This window comes from Schistocerca cancellata, chromosome 1, assembly GCF_023864275.1.
Source record: "Schistocerca cancellata isolate TAMUIC-IGC-003103 chromosome 1, iqSchCanc2.1, whole genome shotgun sequence".
NCBI lineage: Eukaryota > Metazoa > Arthropoda > Insecta > Orthoptera > Acrididae > Schistocerca > Schistocerca cancellata.
In genome coordinates, this window is record NC_064626.1 from 75,071,879 (window position 1) to 75,094,376 (window position 22,498).

General features: G+C 38.0%; 1 protein-coding gene across 1 annotated transcript in view; it reads right to left on the reverse strand.

Moving 5' to 3' along the window:
• Positions 1-1,182: 1,182 nt before the first annotated feature.
• LOC126168751 (sulfotransferase 1C4) overlaps positions 1,183-22,498 on the reverse strand; it is a 28,020-nt gene continuing 6,704 nt past the window's right edge. The window contains exons 6-7 of the mRNA XM_049920627.1: positions 8,809-8,992; positions 1,183-1,304 (exon numbers count right to left, since the gene is read on the reverse strand). Of these exons, the coding sequence (XP_049776584.1) occupies positions 1,183-1,304; positions 8,809-8,992 (306 nt within the window). The remainder of the gene's footprint in view (positions 1,305-8,808; positions 8,993-22,498) is intronic.

The window sequence follows — 22,498 nt, forward strand, 5'->3', positions numbered from 1 at the left end:
CCTATCCGATGAGACCGATGACCTCGCAGTTTGGTCTCCTCTCCCCAGATCAACCCAACCCCAATCAACTCAGTGAACATAGTTTCTGCGCATGACCTCCACCTTTTGCAATATTTCTTATGTATCTTTTATCCAATGTGTTACCCCCCACTCATACCTGTATGTAAGTTACATTATCATACAGATAGTAGAGTAACAGAAAATATGTTATAAAAATTAACATGGTGTCTGAATTGACATTTTAAGTAATCACTGCAATTAGTTTACCATCACTTCAAACTTCATTTGATTTTAACATACATCTAAAGCACAGCTGGGTAACTGGTGGATTAACGTCAGTCTGGCTAACAGAAAAAATTCATGGAAGAGAGAGTGTGGGGTGTATCAGAACACTGCAGCTGTTGAAATTGAAGGTAATATTTAGTGAATTAGCTGCAACTAGTTGCTTTTATAGGCATTTATTTTTGAAGTTTGATATTTAAAGATGCCCAACATCTAGTCTTTGGGTGTTTTTATTTATTTGTGTGCTGTGAACATTGTTTCTTCACTAATGATGTTGTAAAATACCATAAGCAAGGAAGCTTTTTCATGATGCATAAACAAATATAAACATCTGAAGATTGGGTAACCATAAAATTAATGTACTCTCAAAACATACACTTTGATATATAATTTGCTGGTGTGGCATCTTGAGAAAGAAGTGTCATTCATATCAGTGTGTTACTGCAAAAACATAAACATCATGGACATTATAGTTTTGACTTCATGCACTGGGAGTGCTGCTGTTGCATCACATGACTAGATGGCCAGTGAGTTTAATTAAGTGAATGAAGCCCTTGGGTCACCAAAGATTGCCCGTCCTTGATCCAAAGCATCACCTCACTAGGGAAGATGAGGTTGTATACTGCACGCAAAATATTCATGTCAAAGTGTAGCAAGCAGCCAGCTTACATTCTAACTTATTTTACCTTTACAGGCACTTTAATAAGTGCACTGTTCTCACAGAGCAAGCATTACTTTTTAGAGGAGCATGTTATCTGCAGCAGAAAATTTGTAACAAGCCTTCAACAGCTACACAAAATGTGGACATTCACAAAAGTAGTTCCTGTTGGTCTTCTACATTCCATTCAACTTGAGTAAAAAGAGACACCATTTAGCAAAACAAATTCTAATGTTTTATTGTTATTCTTCTACAAGTTTTACAGGAAATCTGAGGTCAGTGTGTTTCAAATTTTCTTTTATCCATTCATTTGCCCTTTTATCCAACTCAGGTGTGAACTCATCAATCCATGAACCATTTTGACCTGAAACATTTTTTCATGTTTGAGACAGACTAGTTCTATACAGTTTAAACACATCTGTTACTTATTATACCATATTTTTCCTTCTACTATTATTTTATTACACCACATTACATTAGTCGTTTACTGTGAATCCCTAGGAGAGGGGACCCTGGGATGCAGAAAGAAGTCATGACATACATTTTATTTAAGTCTAATATAGTGAAATGACTAAACATAATTAAACACTATTTAATGACAGTGATAATATTGATAATAAATAACTTAAATGCTATGTTTTACTTATTATATCATATTTTTCCTTCTACTGTTATATTATTACACCACATTACATTAGTCAATTACTGTGAATCCCTAGGAGAGGGTACTCTGGGATGCAGAAAGGAGTCATGACATATGTTTTACTTAAGTCTAATATAATGAAATGACTAAACATAATTAAATGTTATTTTATAATATTGATAATAAATATAGCCGGCTGTGGTGGTCTAGCGGTTCTAGCCGCTCAGTCGGGAACCGCGCGACTGCTACGGTCGCAGGTTCGAATCCTGCCTCGGGCATGGATGTGTGTGATGTCCTTAGGTTAGTTAGGTTTAAGTAGTTCTAAGTTCTAGGGGACTGATGACCACATATGTTAAGTCCCATAGCGCTCAGAGCCATTTGAACCATTTTTTTAATAATAAATAACCTAAATGCTATAAATGTAGATTGCCTTTTGTAACAGCTTCTGCATAGATAAATACATAATATACGTAATACACATAATATCTAGGAAATATTTTAGGAAAGTATTTTTGTAGAGTGTAGCCAGGCATGGAAGATAAACAGACAAGGAAACAATAAAATCTTCTGAAATGTAAAGCTACAGAAGAATGCCAAAGGTTACATGCACAGAATGATAACTAATGAAGAGGCACTGAATAGAAACAGAGAGGAAAGAAATTAATTGTACATTTTGATTAAAAGAAAGGGTACATTGATAGGGCACATCATAAGTCACATCTGAACAGTTAATCAGTAATGGATGGTAGTGTGAGGACTAAAATTATAGAGTAGCCAAGTAGTGAGAACACAGTATTGAATGCATGTTGCACATACTTTCATTCTCCTCTTAGATATGTGGTCACCTTCTGGGGAGACTCTAAAACAGCAAATAGCACTTTTAAACTACAAAAAAGGGACATTAGAATCTTGTTTGGGTGCAAGCCTAGAGACTCTTGTAAACCCCTGCTCAAGAAATCTGGTATTCCTCCATTACCATGTGTATACATTATGGAAACCCTTTTGTTCTTTAAATTAAATGTAATAGGCAAGGACTGGAGACTGCAAAAAAACTGTGATACACATGATCACTTTACCAGACAAAACAGAAACTTACATATGACTCAAATCAGCACAGCATTGTGCCAAAAAGGTACTTTTCACATGGGAGTTAAGCTTGATAACAAACTTCCTGAAAACATAAAAGCTATCACTGAGGTCAATGCATTTGGAAAATCTCTAAAGTCGTATTTACAACATCACTGCTTTTACTCATTGAACAATATTTAAATTTATGAAGTGTGTTATATAAATACTTACGTGTAAAGTGTATTATTGTAACCTTAAATATGTATGCCTTGAAATGACTTTCAGCCTGTATATTTATAACTTGACTTGCCCAATGTCTTATGCATAAGCTGCTATGTAGACAACAGGACCAACAAACAATGCAATGCAACAATAATAAAGAGTTCAAGTCGATATAGATTGCAGTTTTTTCAGTTAGTTAGTTTAGTTTTTAGTAGCTTCATGTTCCACAAATAATTTGTATGATAAATTGCAATGATGTGGAATGAGTCATTTTATGTTCACATCTCACATTAATTTGTAAATACGGCTACATGCTGAACATATATAAGCTTTCTCTCTCTCTCTCTCTCTCTCTCTCTCTCTCTCTCTCTCTCTCTTAAAAAAATACAAGTAAGAGTTAGTAATTCTTGCCCCCCACCTTCCTTACAGAACAATAATACAAATTCTTTCACAGAATAGGAGGAGTTGTCAAGGAGAAACATTTCCTTTAAATTTTACTTCACTGTCTGCCAGACATTTTATATTGCTGGATAATGTTTCAAAAATTTTAATTGCAGCATTGTGCACCTCTTTTTGTGCTAAAGACAACTTTACTATGGAGTAATGAATGTCATTTTTACTTCTGGTATTGTAATTATGTACATCACTGTTCCTTTTGAATTGCAGTGGATTATTTGCAACATACTTCACGAAGGAATATAAATATATTGTGAAGCTGTAGTCATGCCTAACTCCTTACAGAGATGTCTACAAGATGATCATGTGTGAGTACTACATATTATTCTTACAGCGCGTTTTTGAGCTACACTTTCTAGCTTAAAGAAGAGCTACCCCAGAACATTATCCCCTGTGACATTACTGAATGAAAATAAGCAAAATATGTCAACATACTGATTTGTCTCTCACCGAGATTTCCAATGATTTTAAGTGCAAATGTAGCTGAGCTAAGATGTTTTAGGAACTTCAATACCGTATGTACTTTTTTCAGTTAATTCTCATTGATATGGACACCTAAGAATTTTGAAGTTTCCACCCTATTTATTATTTCCATGCCATGTGTTACACTTGTCATTGGTGTAACAAAATGGTTCAAATGGTTCTGAGCACTATGGGACTTAACATCTGAGGACATCAGTCCCTTAGACTTAGAGCTACTTAAACCTAACTAACCTAAGGACATCACACACATCCATGCCAGAGGCAGGATTCGAACCTGCGACCGTAGCGGTCACGCGGTTCCAGACTGAAGCGCCTAGAACCGCTCAGCCACATCAGCCGGCTTGGTGTAACACTCTGATAGTGCAGAACTGAATATTTTGTGTCTTTTTAAAAAGAAGGATGAGACCATTCACAAAAAATCAGTCAGTAATACTTTTAAGAAGACTGTTTAGCATTTCTTGTTTCTTTATGCTTGGATTGAGTACAATATTAGTGTGCAAAAGACGTGCAAAAACAATGTAATTCTGCTTGTTGTATGTTAGATGGAAGATTGTTTTCACATATAAGGAACAATAGCAGACCTAAGATTGAGCCTTGGGGAACCCCATACATGATTTCTCCCCAGTCACAATAATGTTGTAAGGACTACATTGGTTGAATTACTAACCACAACTTTATGCATTCTTTTGGTTATATCTGACATTATCTGTTGGCTGACTATATCATTAGTCCCATAAAATTTCAATTTATCTAGGAGACGATTGTGATTCACAGTCAGATCCATTAGATAGTAAATACTAACCACCACTATTTGATGCTTCTCAAATTTGGTGAGTAAGAATGTAAATAGCATTCTCAGTAGAGCAACTCTTCTGAAATCCAAACTGTGATTTGCTTAGGATATTATTATTGCTCAGGTGAGATAATATTCTAGAATAGTTTTGGAAAATGATGTCAGCAGTTAAAAGAAACAAAGACTAGCATGGGGAAGACAGTTATGGAGAGCTGCATGAAACCAATTTTTAGACTGAAGATCAAGACACAACATAATCTAAAACATTAATTTTTAGGGTTTGTGCGAAGAGACTCTCCATTGGAATAGAAGAAGTTCCCCAACAATATTTTCTGATCTATTGTGATTCTTCTTTATTTTTTCTTTTCTAGTTTATTTGGAATTCTTTTTTCTGTCAGTTCACACTTGTTTTGTAATAGCTTGTTTTAACAAATGTTACGTTTTCAGTATGTAGTGTAGACTTTATAATTCTTGGTAACCAATTTGCAACTTGCAGAATGCATCTGTAGTAGGCATTTTGTGGAAACACTGTTGACGGAGGAGCCTGGAAATATTTATTGGCAGTCGAGAACCATAGAAAGGGGTCATGGTCATTGAACAGTGGCATGTGTGCAGAGGCCTGGCATGTCTGGATGTCGGACAAGTGGCTTGCACTTCAATATCAGTACTCCTGATGAACTGTGCGATGAAAATCTGAAACCCATCCATTTGCAGTTTCTAATCATAAGCCATGGTGGGGGTGGGGTACGGGCAGGGAGTGTGTGTGAGCAAGCAAGGCATGCTGGGGCTGTGTGGAACATGTCAGAGGTAAGCATGGAACAGATTGCCAAATCTGGGCTGATCGCCATGGCCACCAGTGTGGGAATAAGTTTTTTTCCTCACTTGTTCTTCTAGTGGCTATCATAAAGCTAACTGCTAATGGGTAGGCATGTTGGGTATGGAAGAAGAGAAAGCAATTTAAATGCACTGGCATACAAGTGGTCCATTTAGTGGAATGAAATGTACGTGGTGGATGGAGGCTATTTAGCAGATTATCATACTAGATTGCTGACAGCAATATGTCAACAAGAGAATATACACGGTGTTTCAAAAATGACCGGTATATTTGAAACGGCAACAAAAACTAAATGAGCAGCGATAGAAATACACCGTTTGTTGCAATATGCTTTGGACAACAGTACATTTTCAGGCGGACAAACTTTCGAAATTACAGTAGTTACAATTTTCAACAACAGATGGCGCTGCAAGTGATGTGAAAGATATAGAAGACAACGCAGTCTGTGGGTGCGCCATTCTGTACGTCGTCTTTCTGCTGTAAGCGTGTGCTGTTCACAACTTGCAAGTGTGCTGTAGACAACATGGTTTATTCCTTAGAACAGAGGATTTTTCTGGTGTTGGAATTACACCGCCTAGAACACAGTGTTGTTGCAACAAGACGAAGTTTTCAACGGAGGTTTAATGTAACCAAAGGACCAAAAAGCAATACAATAAAGCATCTGTTTGAAAAATTTCAATGGACTGGGAACGTGACGGATGAACGTGCTGGAAAGGTAGGGCGACCGCGTACGGCAACCACACAGGGCAACGCGCAGCTAGTGCAGCAGGTGATCCAACAGCAGCCTCGGGTTCCGTTCGCCGTGTTGCAGCTGCGGTCCAAATGACGCCAACGTCCACGTATCGTCTCATGCGCCAGAGTTTACACCTCTATCCATACAAAATTCAAACGCGGCAACCCCTCAGCGCCGCTACCATTGCTGCACGAGAGACATTCGCTAACGATATAGTGCACAGGATTAATGACAGTGATATGCATGTGGGCAGCATTTGGTTTACTGACGAAGCTTATTTTTACCTGGACAGCTTCGTCAATAAACAGAACTGGTGCATATGGGGAACCGAAAAGCCCCATGTTGCAGTCCCATCGTCCCTGCATCCTCAAAAAGTACTGGTCTGGGCCGCCATTTCTTCCAAAGGAATCATTGGCCCATTTTTCAGATCCGAAACGATTACTGCATCACGCTATCTGGACATTCTTCATGAATTTGTGGCGGTACAAACTGCCTTAGATGACACTGCGAACACCTCATGGTTTATGCAAGATGGTGGCCGGCCACATCGCACGGCTGACGTCTTTAATTTCCTGAATGAATATTTTGATGATCGTGTGATTGCTTTGGGCTATCCGAAACATACAGGAGGCGGCGTGGATTGGCCTCCCTATTCGCCAGACAAGAACCCCTGTGACTTCTTTCTGTGGGGACACTTGAAAGACCAGGTGTACCGCCAGAATCCAGAAACAATTGAACAGCTGAAGCAGTACATCTCATCTGCATGTGAAGCCATTCCACCAGACACATTGTCAAAGGTTTCGGGTAATTTCATTCAGAGACTACGCCATATTATTGCTACGCATGGTGGATATGTGGAAAATATCGTACTATAGAGTTTCCCAGACCGCAGCGCCATCTGTTGTTGAAAATTGTAACTACTGTAATTTCGAAAGTTTGTCTGCCTGAAAATGTACTGTTGTCCCAAGTATATTGCAACAAACGGTGTATTTCTATCGCTGCTCGTTTAGTTTTTATTGCCGTTTCAAATATACTGGTCATTTTTGAAACACCCTGTACAAAGATGCAGCTGTTGTGTCTAGGCCAGACACATCTCACTACTAACACAAATCTACATCCTCAGTTTAAGGTGAGAGGTTAAATGGAATAGTTATGTGGCGAATGTCTAACTACCAGTTCACTCGAAGGGGTGTTAATAAAGGCAACATTATTTCATAAGCGTTGGAAGGCCACTTGTGGAGAAGTATATAAAGACTTGCAAGCATGCTCTTGTGGGCACACACACTGCACCATTTATTGGAGTGTCTGGAAGGTGCCAGACTGCTGTCTTGCTGGTATTAATGTTGGTGGTAATTGAGAAGCAATGCTCAATGTCACATCTGGAACAACTGTTTGGGGAAGGGGGACATGGGTGCCGGATTATTTAAAGAGGTTCTCCATCATAATGTGAGTAGCCTGTAATGTTCAGCGACAGTGTCAAATGTATTATTTTCTGGGCATCCATACGGGAAGTGTCAGTTGTGGGGTAGCATTTGCATCATCTGCTTGAGCATACAAGTGGCAGATGTCAACATTGGGAAGTGCGTCACCACAGCTACGTACAGAAGTAGATTTGAATGTTTCATTTAGTTTCTTAAGATTTACTACTCTCCTTTGTCCTTTCTCTTTATAATATCATTTAATGATGAGTTTCTAAGAAGCCAAAACCAAGAGTAACATTTGTGTGATTTGAGACTGAAAAGATACAGTAAAAGAATTTTGTACACCCTTTTTATTTATAGAGCTTCCTATGTTTGATGGAAAATGTTCTTTCAGGTTCACTCATTTCCCCAAGCTACAGTATTTTTCTTCACTGGCAGCTGTTGTAGCACTTTGTTTTGGAAGGCTTTAAAAAGACATAGTGAAAACACTGGAAAGCATTGGGACTGGATAGATAATGCCTAAGTCTCACTGAACTCTGCTGACTCTTAATTGTGCAAGTAACTTCTTTCCAAGATGCATTCAGATGGAGACCATACTATAGATGATGCATCAGTTACATCTACGGCTATTTATGTATGTCTCTCTCCTGCCTCCTCTCCTCCCAAGTGACTCCTGAAGCTCTGCATTAGCAAGTTCCACATAGCACCTTACCCAAGTTTTGAATTACTGCTCAAAGAGTGACAGTATTGTCACACTTGTGAGAGGAGCATTGCCAGTTTTGTGACTGGTGCCAGTTGTTTATTCAATAAGTGATGCCAACTATTGTCTGCAGCTCCAACTAAAATCATATTAGCATTTTCCCAAGGTCCTTGGAAGAAAGGAAGGAAGATGAGAATTTAATCCTCTGCTCACTTACAGTATTAAAGTATTGTACTTTTCATTAATATATGCAAAAGAAATAGAAATGTTAATGAAACACCTAAGATCAGCACATTGTATTTCATGTGGCAGAAGCGCAGGTTCCAAAAAAGGAGGGTGCTTCTATTTTGAAAGGAGAAAACTAAATTTTTGTCTTCTTTTTTGTTAGATTCACAATAAATTTTATATTTCACAAGTGGTGCATCTGAATCAGGTAGTAAATTCTATGACCTAATAAAAAAAAAGTAGGTTAAGTTGATAGTAGCTGAGATAATGCTTGACTTGTTAATAATACCTTTCCTTATAAAATCCTGCTCTCCATTCTGCAGCAGTCCAATGTCTTTCAGCTGATCCATGTTGACTGCTGTGTTTTTACGGAAATTATTTATATGTAAATATGATGTGAGCTCTGATATCTGTTCATCAGTTAGAGATTTCCCAAGGAAGCCTGCCACTCTTTCAACAGTTTCTGAAATATCCTGCAAGGAGTTAGTGATTAGTTTAAATATACTTTCAGCACATGAACTACAACTGTATCTTCATTAAAGCTATTAATGCTTCTACCTTAATTGAACTATCACCATAGTATCAATAGACACAACAAGCCATAAATGACTATGGGGACACACACACACACGCACACACACACACACACACACACACAAAACCATGGCACATGGATTCCCGTCCTGCTGCAAATGCTTTCAAAAAGTGACTGTCAGAAATAAAGGAGCATAGTGGGCAAACCTGGAAGTTTAAATGAAAATTTAAGATAACCAGATTAGAGATTCCTTCTACAAATGAACTGACAATCGCAGAAATGTCTGATTTTCCAAATTGAGAAGAAATTCAATTTTTTTATACACATATATAAAATCTTTTGGTGTACTCACCTTCTGAAATTGATCTCAGTTGCACTTCCTAAGAATACAATTTGGGAAAAAGCTTATCTTGCTTCTCCACTAAATGAATATCGACTCATGATTGATTATACTTAGAGAGGGTAGGTGTTTCATCATCAAAGCAGATGGATCTCAAAGTGACAATCACTCTTTACTCCCTATATGAAAAACATGCAAATACTACAAAACATCTGACATGTTCAACACTTTTAGTAAAATACTTCACAGTCCACCTCATTACTGATACACACTGAAAGAGATTTTCATAAAATCAAAAACAAATCCTGCAGTATATATTTTATACCATTTTCTTCACATCCTCCAAGTTTTTTAGTCTACTGGAACAGCCCCAGAAGGATAACATAGAAAGATGGGCAAATTCTGAATATGACTGATTCCCTAAACCATCAACAAATTTGTTGACAGTTTCATGCCCCTTCTGTCATGAATTGTACTTCAATTCCATATATTCACTAAGGAAAAATTTAATTTTCTATTGAGCAGTAACAATCTTTCCTAGTGATTTTATGGCTGCAGGACTTTTCTTTAACAGTCTTTCCACCAACTATGACAATCCAAAATGTGTGGGAGATTCCAAATTCATCACTTGTCTTAATGTATGATTATTTTATTAGGGCCTCGTAGTGTTTTAGAACATACATGCAGTCAAATGAACAGAGATTTTTCTTTATTGTACCAGAATCCCACTTATTGGGAAGGCAGGAATGGCCACTGATCAGAGTTAATGTATTATTTTATTTATGTGGCCTGTCAGAGTAGGACAGGATCAGATCATTGAGTGATTCCAGATTTGTCCTGGACAACCATAATAAAAAAGGTTTCTTTTTTTATTTTGTTACTTATAGGAGTAAACATTCATTTATGTATGAGAAAAAACATGCTACCAACTTCACTGACAATTTGCTTTCCCTTCACACAAAAATAATTTAGACATTTTGGTCTTTAAGTTATCAAATCAACCAACTCATAGAGATCTTGAATGCAAAATTTTGGTAACATAGATTCTGTATAAAGCCAAACAGGAGACTGACAATGTCATCATGTTGCAAACACAATTTAGTTATGTGCTTTAGTTTCCCATACAACTTACTTGCTGTCATTTTGTGACCTTGTAGTTCTCTTTTAGCTTTTTTTCTCACATAGAATGTAATTATATGTCTCCACATTTGAAAAAGAGCTCCTCACATTTCATGCTGGTATCAGCTTCAGTTTGACCAAATCTCAGATTGAAGTTTTCATTGAAACCACGAAAATACAAGTAATGGTGCCGTTGGACAGCAGAATAGTAACTACAGGAATAAAATTTCATTTCTAACTGATGGAAACATTGCTAAGTGGGGCACATCTGCTGGCTATGCAACTGTGTCATAACCAAATGTCAACATGGTAGATGTGAAGTACAATTGAGCTGGGAGATAATTTCATCAGACTATGTGAACAGGAAGCCGAGAACAACTGACTCAATACTTTGACAACAGTGTGGAGCAAACAGAACGCTATACTATAACGAGGCTAAATGTAGTAATTTCACATAAAGATGTCATAAGAACACCTCCCAGGATGCAAACTTCATATAAAGGAATGCTCTGAACCCCTGAAACACTAGATCAGCCAAGAGCACTGATATGCTCAGAAAACGAGGGCACATATGGTCAAGTGGTCAAGATTGGGTGATGGGGGAGGGGAGGAGGGGGTGTAGATAACAGTTTAGTGTTATTAACTCAGTTTCTGTTGGTTGGTTATGTATGTTCATAATTATTTTAGCCAATGTAAAATAATTACTACTGTGGACTGCTTATTTTATATAATCCTTAATATTGTATTTTATCTACATCTAGATCAAGGTTTTATGTTTTACCTATGTTACCGTCATATGTTAGGCCCTATTGGCTCTCAATGATGTCATGCAACAGGTGAGGGGTGCAACTTTGTCTTTATAATATATGGCATTTCGACACTATTTAGCAGTTACCAGAGGTGTTCTCCAACAGCTCCCAAAGTTCCACCTCTATGCTCACCATCTGATGTATAAAAACATTTTATTTTATTAAGTCTGTCTATCCACATTTATAATGTAGATGAAGTGTGTAATTTTGATGCCTGTTCCCCTCTCAAGAATATCAATGGTTAACGTTTCAGAGAGATGGTCTGAAGATGATTTTTGATAAAATCGAAACCAATTACCACTTTGAAATGTGATTTTAAGTTTTTAATAATTCCTTGTGATTAAGACATATTAGTATTTTAACTGCTTTTGTGTTTAGCTGTAGAACAGGACCAACAACTGGAGACCTCAACGTTATCTAAACTAGAAACAAATATCACCAGAGACACTAACTTCGGTGGGGAAGAGGAGGGGGGACAAGGTGCTTTGTGCCCCCTCCCCAAATATTTAGAAGTAGGGTCCTCACTTCTCCAATGTTCAAACATACATTTCTCACCACCACCACCCACCTCTTTACTGGGAAATCTGTTAAACTTGCATTTACATTGTTGCATAAGCGTACATAATAATTAAGAACGAAAAAATGCTGGTTTGACAAGTTATTGAGAGTTCATCCCTGCTACTGCTCTAACCTGTTTGCATGATGAGCTGTCATTCTGAGACGGTTTCCCCTGGATCTGTATTGATCTCGTATTTTTATTTTGCCCCTATACAGGGGCATGTGGGGAGCAGAAGCTTATGATCAGACTGTTGCGGATGCGCTTCTTGAACGATCGCCTCCTCTTTCTTGCAGAGCAGCCCACTTACAGTTTATAAAAGAAATGAATGTGTAATAGATTAGTGCATAGCAGTTGTAACAAGAAAATTGTTGATGAGTCACTAGAAGGACAAGGTACTAGTAAAGATTCTTTACTCATTTTTATAAATAATATTGAGAATCACTAGGTGCAACACCACACACGAATGTACACTAATCATACAGTGTATCCTTACTGCTAGGGAACACAATACTGTTATAGTGTTGCTGTTGGCAGTGACAAAAAAAAGTCTGGAGCAGCTCAAAGTCAGCCAACTTTCACCAAACAGCCAGGGACCAAGTAAAAGTATCCACCTTTTATTAATCTATGTCCAACCCCACTAATAATTCAGAACTGCCTCCGAGGTGCCTTTACCTTTCATAAAGCCAAACTGATCGTCATATAACACATTCCCAATTCTCTTTTCCATTCTTCTGTATATTATTCTTGTCAGCAACTTGGATCCACAAGCTGTTAACCTGATTGTGCTCTTGCTATCTTCAGAACTGTGTGGATGATATTTTGCCATAAGTCTGATGGTATATCGCCAGTCTCATATATTCTGCACACCAATGCAAACAATCATTTTGTTGCCACTTCCCCCCAATGATTTTAGAAATTGTGATGGAATGTTATCCATCCCTTCTGCCTTATTTGATCAAAAGTCTACCAAATCTCTTTTAAATTCTGATCCTAATACAGGACACCCTATCTTGTTTACATCAATTCCTGTTTCTTCTTCTATCACATTTGACAAGTCTTCCCCCTCATAGAGGCCACCAGTGTACTCTCTCCACCTATCCACTCTCTCCTCTGCATTTAACAGTGAAATTCCCATTGCACTTTAAATGTTACCACCCTTGCTTTTAATTTCACCAAAAATTGTTTTGATCTTTTCATATGCTGAGTCAGCCCTTCCAACATACATTTCTTTCTCAATTTCTTCAGATTTTTCATGAAACCATTTCACCTTAGCTTCCCTACAATTTCTATTTATTTTTCCTAAGGGACTTGTATTTCTGTATTCCCATATTTCCCTGAACATTTTTTTTGCAAAAGTAACACCTTTTACCTTATTGTAATTGATCCATGCAAATTGCTGACTGCATGAGGGCTGATAAATGTGATGCTTTATTTTCATGAAACAGTGTTTTTTTGTCACTGCCACACTTTCGTCAATACTTCTGTCATTGTTTTCTCGTACAGCAACTCTAACACTAGCTGTAGGTTCACCATCACTAACACTTGGTGAATCAGTACTTTTCTTCCTAGGTATTAACTTGTCCATTTTAAACTGGTCAGTAAGGGACACAAGACTGACTAATAATCCATCTGAGTCACAGTAACACACTGTCCACCATGTGGCATATTAGTGCATTCACCTCAAATGATAAGAGGTTTGGAGTTGGACATAGATTAATAAGACATGTTCATAGAATTTGTCAACCTGGAAAAGAGTTTGACAGTGTCAAATGGTGCAAGAAGTTTGACAGTCTGTGGAAAATATGGGTAAGCTCTAAGGAAAGATGGGTAATACACAACATATGCAAGAGCCAAGATGGAATAATAAGAGTGGAAGACCAAGAATGAAGTGCTTGGATTAAAAAGGGTGTATGCGAGGGATGTAGTCTTTTACCCTTACCATTCAATCTGTACAGCAATGAAGCAATGATGGAAATAAAATAAATGTTCAAGAGTTGAATTAAAATTCAAGGTGAAGGGATATCAATGATAAAATTCAATGATGATATTGCTATCCTCAGTGAAAGTGAAGAAATAAAGGATCTGTTGAATGGAATGAACAGCCTAATGAGTACAGAATACGGATTGAGAGTAAATCAAAGAAAGATGGAAGTAATGAGGACAGCGAGAAACTTAACAACAGGACTGATGGTCAAGAAGTAGAGGAAGTTAAGGGATTCTGCTACCTAGGCACCAAAATAACCCATGACAGATGGAGCAAGGAGGACATCAAAAGCAGAATGGCACTGGCAAAAGGGTATTCCAGGCCACGAGAAGTTTACTAGTATCAAACATAATACTTAATTTGAGGAACAAATTTCTGAGAATGTATGTTTGGAGTATGTATGGTAGTGAAACATGGACTTTAGGAAAACTGGAATGGAAGAAAATCAAAGCATTTAAGATGTGGTGCTACAGAAAAAGGTTGAAAATTAGGTGAACTGATAAGGTAAGGAATGAGGAGGTTCTGTGCAGAATCAGAGAGGAATAGGATGTTTGGAAAACACTGACAAGAAGAAGAGACTGGATGATAGGACATATGTTAAGACATCAGGGAGTAACTTCCATGGTTCTAGAGGGAGCTGTAGAGGGTAAAAACAGTAGAGGAAGACTGAGATTGGAATACATCGAGTAAATAATTGAAGATGTAGGTTGTAAGTGCAACTCTGATATAAAAGGGTGTGTTGTGATGCCTGTGAGAAAATTTGAGAAGGGAATAGCCTGTAATGTGGCGAGACAATTCATGGCTCTTGCATCATGATAACATGCTGGCACATTCATCTCTGTTGGTGTGTAACTGTTGCGCACAAAACGAAATCACTGTGCTGCCTGATCCTCTGTACTCTCCAGGCCTGGCCACTGTGGACTTTTTTTATATCCAAAGTTGAAAACCCTGTTGAAAGGATGAATATTTGCAACAATAGACGAGATAAAAGAAAATTCGCCAACAGCACATTGTGCGATCCGGCATGAGGCATACCAAGACTGCTTCCAGAAGTGGAAACAGTGTTGGGTCTGGTGTATCAACTGTGGAAGAGAGTATGTCAAAGGAGACCATGAGCAATAAGTAAAAAATGAGCACAGAAAAATTTTATCAACAAAGTTCCAGAATTTTTTGAACATACCTTGAAACTCTGGGTATTGACGTGCACACACAATTAACTTTTCCTCGCCTAATGCCATGTTGGTAAACAAAATTTCGTTTCGTGTGTGAAAATAGCTATGACTTATATGACGTGTGGTGTTGTGACTCTTGCTATACTGCACTAGCAACAACAGAACTATGTGACGCTGCATGGCATGGCATAGTTGGTCAGTTGGTCAACTTTTCCGCACAGTTTCACTGCCCCGTATTGCATTCTGCCTCATATGGCTACCTATAAACTATACTTAGTCTTTTCATGTCATGCAGCTCTGCTGCAGTGCAGTTCTGTTCATTGCAGTCTTACCTTTAGTGCTCTGCATTTCTTATGACTGGAGATTTAATATTACTTTTCTTTTCTGTCAGTTATGGATATGACAAATAAATTTACTAGGAGGTCATTGTATGTGGCTATGGGCAAAGATATGTTGCCCATTGTCAAATTCTCACTCCTTCTTACAATTACTTGGACTGTTTACATATAATGTGTGTGCCTTGAGGAAATGAGATATGTGTGTTTATGTTTGTAGTTGTGTTTGTATACAGAAAAAGATGATGATGCATGTTCTTTGTTTTTAATTTTGGGGTTTTTAGTATTCATTTTTGGTAATTGTATTGGTTTTTGGTTGATAGGTAATGTGGATATTCTTTAAATGTAATCACAATGGTGAATATGGACAACCATCAGCTGTCGAATGGAAAGTCAAAAGTGAAAATTTGTGTCGGATTGGGTTTCGAACCCAGATTTCTTGCTTATCGCAAGCAGTCACCTTACAATTATGCTATCCGCGCACAACTCACAGTCACACCCAAACTTCCGTATGTCTCCAACTATGTGTCTGCAACCTGTTCTCATACTTCCATTATGTATATTCCCGTACAGGTGAGATATTTTACTTTAAAGACGCTTGCCCAGTGTCAGTGCATAAATACGATGTTGCAGTGCCTGTGTTATTCGAAATTATGATGCGAAGTTTCTTTGATCATGCATGCATGTCCAAAGGAACAGCCACTGCAGAGACATTGTAATTCAGAATAGCAAAGACACTTCAACATCATATTTCTCCACCGATGTCACTGCAGTGCATGTTCCTTCGGACATGCATCATGTCCAAAGAAACTTTGCATCATAAATTCGAATAACACAGGCACTGCAACATTGTATTTATTCGCTGACACCAGGCAGGTGACTTTAAAGTAAAATGTCTCACCTGTATGGGTATATACATAATGGATGTATGAGTACAGGTTGTAGACACATGTTTGGCGACATATGGTAGTTCGGGCTGGCCGTGAGTTATGCATGGTTACCCAAACAGTGAGGTTACTGCTTGCAATAAGCGGGAAATAAGAGTTCGAGACCCTGTCTGGCACAAATATTCACTGTCATCTTTCCACTCTACAGCTGATGGTTGCCCATACCCGCAGATGTGAATGCATTTAATGTATTTCATGACGGTTGTTGTCCCCACAGTGCCTGTTCCTTTGAACATGCATGCATACCCGAAGCAACTTTGCATCATAATTTGGAATAGCACAGGCACTGCAATATTGAATGTCAAGATTGTTTTACTGTCATTAGTTGGGTCATGTATTTGTTAGTTATGGGAATCAATTTTGTTTTCTTGTACTCAGGGCTTCATTTTATCTAGCTGTGTTAAGTGAAGGTTTGGATCACAATTTGACAATATGAGTGGTATGGTTTTGATATTGTGGGCTCTATTTCATCTTTATAGGTGAGGTAAAATTTGTGGTTTTCGAAATGTGTATTGGTAGCTGGTACCACAGTATACACCTGAACAATGTAGGTCAATAAGAATTTGTGATATTGGATTTCCAAGTTGCCTGTGATTAGTTTGGTATAGAGGGCTTTGTTTGAGCTATATAGGTCAAGCAAAATTTGTGAGACAAAGTTTTTGGGTTGTGTTTGGGTTACTGGTACTGCACTCCTCGTTTGACCTATGTTAAGTGAAATTTTCAGTATGAATTGTTTTGCTTTTTTTGGCTGTCAGTTGTTGAAAATGTTGGGCACTTGATTTTTGGGTTAATTTTTGTTTTGAAGTGGTGCTGTTATTGGTATTGTCATATTTTTAGTTTGCCCCAACCAAAACCCCCTACTTCCCGTGGTTCTTGCATTAGTTTTTGGTCATTTTCTATTTTTATTCGCACAGACCACAGTGCTTTAATAATGGAACTCAGCATGAAGAATAAGAGTAAATTGCACCCAAGTACATTTCATTCAAGCTACACATTCAGTAGGAGGGTTATTAAAGAATAGACATTAAATGATAGTAAAGTAGCACTGTCTGGTGTGAAATGGCAGCAGGAAAATGCAGTGGGGCCAGTGCTTCATTTGAATGTGTTCCAAACCTTGAAAACAAAATTTGATGACATATTCCCAGAAGTCCTCAAAAATTATCCTGCAGGTAAATTACAAGGAAGGAAAAAGCTATTATAGGGAAGATATGGTATACACCTGAGCTAGATAAATAAAAGGCATTGTATTAATGTTCAGGGACTGCATGAAGACAGCTTTAGAACTTCCAGCTAAAGACCTGCTTCATGGTAACTACTTAAGAGCCAAGAGGTTTTAAAGAAAGGGAGTGGAGGATGCAAAGAAGAAATATTATGACAAGTTTGTTCAAGAGGCTCGTAATCCATGTAAAGCAGCTTGGACTCTGATAAATGAGCATGCCGTAAATCAGTACTTCAAACAGTGCTTCATAAGGATAGTAAGAAATATTGTAAAGTAAATTCCAGACTCAGGCTTAGATCCCACAGCTCGTATAAAAATGTAAGGTGTTGCTTAAAAATTGGAAGTAAGCGCACCCTAAGAACATTGTAAAAATAGTGAATACATATAAATACTCAAAGCGAGCAGGTATCTATGGCATATGCCACACACTCCTGAAGGAAATTATTCCAGAGCTTGCTCAACCACTAGCCATAGTAATCAACAAATGTTTTTCCTTTGGTGTCTTCCCAGAATTCCTGAACCTGGCATGGACAGTACCAGTCTACAAAAAAGGTGATCCATGTGAAGCGTCCAGTTTCATTACAATTTCCATAATCCCCATCCTAGCTAAAGTTATGCAGTCTGTAATGAAACAATAGCTACAAAAATTACTTCAAATACAATAAATTCTTTCAGGACAACAACATGGTTTTCATAAGAGAAATCAAATGGATGTAATTAGGGAGTTAAGGCAAGGGTTTGAAGACAGGCAAAGTCTGGCACTGACACTCTGTGACCTCAGAAGGCATTTGACTGCATCTTGTACAAGATATTGCTTATTAAAGTATTACAGTATTGGAGTTGTTGTGGTGGCTACTCTCCAATCCTATCTTCAAAACTGATAGCAAGTAGTATCTTTTCTTGGTGAAATCTCCCAAGAACAAAAACTGGAGCATGATGTACCCCAGGGGTTCACCATAGGGCCTCTCCTGTTCCTTATTTACATTAATGATCTGGTTTGTAACAACCACAGTTTGCTGATGATACCACTCCTTTTGTGAAAGGAAAACATGCTGCACAAGCTCTGCAAACTACAAATATGTTCTTTGAAAATGTCAAAGAATGGTTCATTGAAAATAAAATGAAAATGATTGAAGAAAAAACACATCCGTTACACAGTCTTAGCAACATTGGATACCATGATAATATGGGGGCTGTCAAACTGCTGGGACTCATGATTGACAGCGAGCTATCAATGAATGTCCCGTGTGTGTGTGTGTGTGTGTGTGTGTGTGTGTGTGTGTGTGTGTGTGTGTGTGTGCATGTGCATGTGCATGCTCCAAGCCGTCCCATACAATATACCTTCTGAGGAGACTACAAGGTGTATTAACTGACTCATACCTTATAACAGAGTATTATGCACTGTTTCATGGTCTTAAAAATTGTGGTCTACTGTTACGGAGACACATTGAAGGTTACAAGGAAGTATTAAAGCTATAAAAGAATGCTGTCAGAATCATTGCATCAAGCAAGACTGGAGCACTGCAAGCCTATATTCACCTGGTCAGGAGTAATGAAAACCTTCAGCTAGCATGTGTTTTTATACCTCATCAGTGTAAAAGAAAACCAAAGGGTCTCCAGCATAAGACAAGATATACATAATCATGACACCCCCAACAAGAGGAACATTGATACACCTAGATGTTGACTCTATGGAACAACAGATGGTTTCACAGTGGTTGCTTTAAAAATGTTTAACTCATTGCCCTGAGAAGTGCAATCCCTGTCACCAGGATATGTATAGGATGTTCAGACAAAACTGTCTAATACTTTGGAATGCTTGGAGAGGTGGTAGTACTCATTGAAACAAGAAAAATAAGTCCAATGGCCAAAAGCATACTTTCTGAGATAAAAATGTGTTTATAGGAAGGGCTGTGCAATGCTTGGTTGCAAAATTTAGCACAGTCATTGCATTGATGCTCCATCAAATGTGTTGGCAGTATTACTCACAGTACTCTCCGTACCATTATGTGGTCTGCAGTTAGTTGTCTGGTTCAAGTCATGTTGTAGGCTACATTGATTTTCGTCATGTTTGTGTGCCTTATTGTACAGCACTGTCAATCCTGGGTATGTATCATGATATTTTGCCTTCTTCCAAATGTGATTCACTTATGTATTTACTGTTATAGCTCTGTTTTTTATGTACAATGGGTGTAGTACATTTACATTTTTTTTAGCACTGGAAGTCTACTACTCAACAAGTGAAATGGTGGATTCAATATTCAATATGGTTTAGCAAATGGATTTACATTTTTTTTAGCATTCGAAGTCTACTACTCAACAAGTGAAATGGTGGATACAATATTCAATACGGTTTAGCAAATGGATATAGCCTATGTGCCTGTACCCTCTACAATGAAAAATATCCACAGTGCAGAGTGCCCTCTGATAAGTAATAAGTTTCCAGAATGAGATTTTCACTCTGCAGCGGAGTGTGCGCTGATATGAAACTTCCTGGCAGATTAAAACTGTGTGCCCGACCGAGACTCGAACTCGGGACCTTTGCCTTTCACGGCTTTACAAGGTTCGCAGGAGAGCTTCTGTAAAGTTTGGTAGGTAGAAGACGAGATACTGGCAGAAGTAAAGCTGTGAGTACCGGGCGTGAGTCGTGCTTCGGTAGCTCATGTGGTAGAGCACTTGCCCACGAAAGGCAAAGGTCCCGAGTTCGAGTCTCGGTCGGGCATACAGTTTTAATCTGCCAGGAAGTTTCAAGTAATAAGTTGTTCGACAGACTTTTCCAGTGTCTGACTGACACAGGTACCCTTCTTGCTCAGAAGCCTGACTGTGGAAGGCCCGAGGCAGTCTGCATGCCTGACATGGAGAAGCATGTGCTACATTCAATGGAAGAAACCCTTGGGACCAGTGTGTGATGATTAGCAGGAGCAGAAGGCGTGTCTCACTTTCTTATCTGAGAGGTACTTCATGAAGAATTGCTGTACCCATATCATCTATAGTGCATTCAGGCATTAAGGCCACAGGATCATCATCACAGATGGTGGTTATGTCAATTGCAGAAGGGGGCGACAGATCCACTCTTCACACCCTAGATTTTGTTTACTGATGAAGCAGGGTTCACAAGAGATGGTGTTGTGAATTTCCATAACCAGAATTCATGGGCAGATATAAATCCACAAGGAATTCAGAAAAGAGGGCATCAACACTGATTCTCAATCAGGTGTACCTGGTGACAGATTAATAGGGCCATATGCTATGAGCAAGGTTAACTAGGGCACATTATATGGACTCATTAATGTATATCCTACCTTGCTGGAGGCTGTGCCATTGCAGCAATGAATAAAAACGTGGTTAATGCATGATGATCCACCAGCACACTTCTGTCACAATGTGCGCAAACATCTGACCCTAATATTTCAGGGCCACTGGATTGTTGAGGGAGCCCCCACACCTTGGCCTGCTTGTTCCCCAGACCTGGAGATCCTAGACTTTTGGTTATGGGAACACTTGAAGAAATTAGTCTACACTATGCTAATCCACTCTGTGCAGACACTACAGGGTCACATCTTTGATGTGTGACAGCTAGTACAACAGCAACCGGGTGTACTTCAAAGGGTGCACCATTCCTTATGAGAGACGACAGAAGGGTGCATTGCCATGAATGAACTCCACATTGAACACCTCCTGTAAACATCTGTTTATCACAGGAAGTATGCATTTATGGACCCATGTTTTGATGAGTACTACAAGCTTTCAAAATATTCGACACCTTTTTTTAGAACACCCTGTATATATAATGAATATTTGTCTGAATATATATGAAAATTGTAAATAAATCGTATGTGTGTATGTAATCTTGATGCAGTCTGTCCAAACATGACTGCTAAATGATGCACATCTAATAATAAAACAATAAATTCAATTACTTTCTAATAAAGTCCAAATTTGTTGAAAATATATGGGATCTCGTGAACAGTGACAAAAGCAACAAATATTCATTAGCTACATTAATTGCAACAGTTTACTGATCACCAGATTCTCATGAGGAGATATTCACAGAAAAACTCTATGAATTAATCTTACTGACTACCAAATACAAGCAGAATAAAACATTTATCACAGGAGACATTAATATAGATGTAAGAGTAAAGATAAAAACTGTGGTATACATCCTAAGTATCTTAAGATCAATGAATTACTACTGCTTAAATAAAAACCAACCAGAATGGAGGCATGCCATGACAATATAATTAGCAATGTGTGTGGGAATCAAGTAGAATGGGATACCATCAAATTAAGACTATCTGACCATGATGGCATATTGCTCAAAATTGGAAATCTAACTCTTGATGATACCAGGATGCTAACTACATATAGAGCTCTCAAGGAAGAGAACACAGAAGTAATGAGAAGTGAACTGAGTAGAATAGAATGGCTAGATTACTAACCATTGACAAATATATAAATGAAAGCTTTTTGCATTCAGATCCAATATAAAAAATACAATAGAGAGTAACTGCCCTCTTATTACCAAGAGATGTAACTGTTGCAATATGCATAAACCACAACACACAAAAAAGTGGTACACCCTGCACCTCAATAAAATTAGAATCTTCAACTCATGCTGAAGGACAAAATTGAAGGCAATCAAGAAAACAAGAATAGATATATAAACTTAAGAAAAATATACAAATCTGAAATTAAAGCACCAAAAACGAAAGCAAATGAGGAGTATATTTTATATTCTAAAAACAAGGTGCCTGGAACATAGTTAAAAGTGAGATAAACATGGGGAAAGAAGAAATCAGTAACCCAATTAATTGCAACACTCTCAACAAACACCATAAATTCAGTAAATGCCCAGGTACCAAAAAGTGATGATTTAACTGATGCAGAAGCTTTTCTTTCACAATCACAGAATAAAATAGATAAAAGATTTAACTGGAGTAGAATAACTGTTACAGAT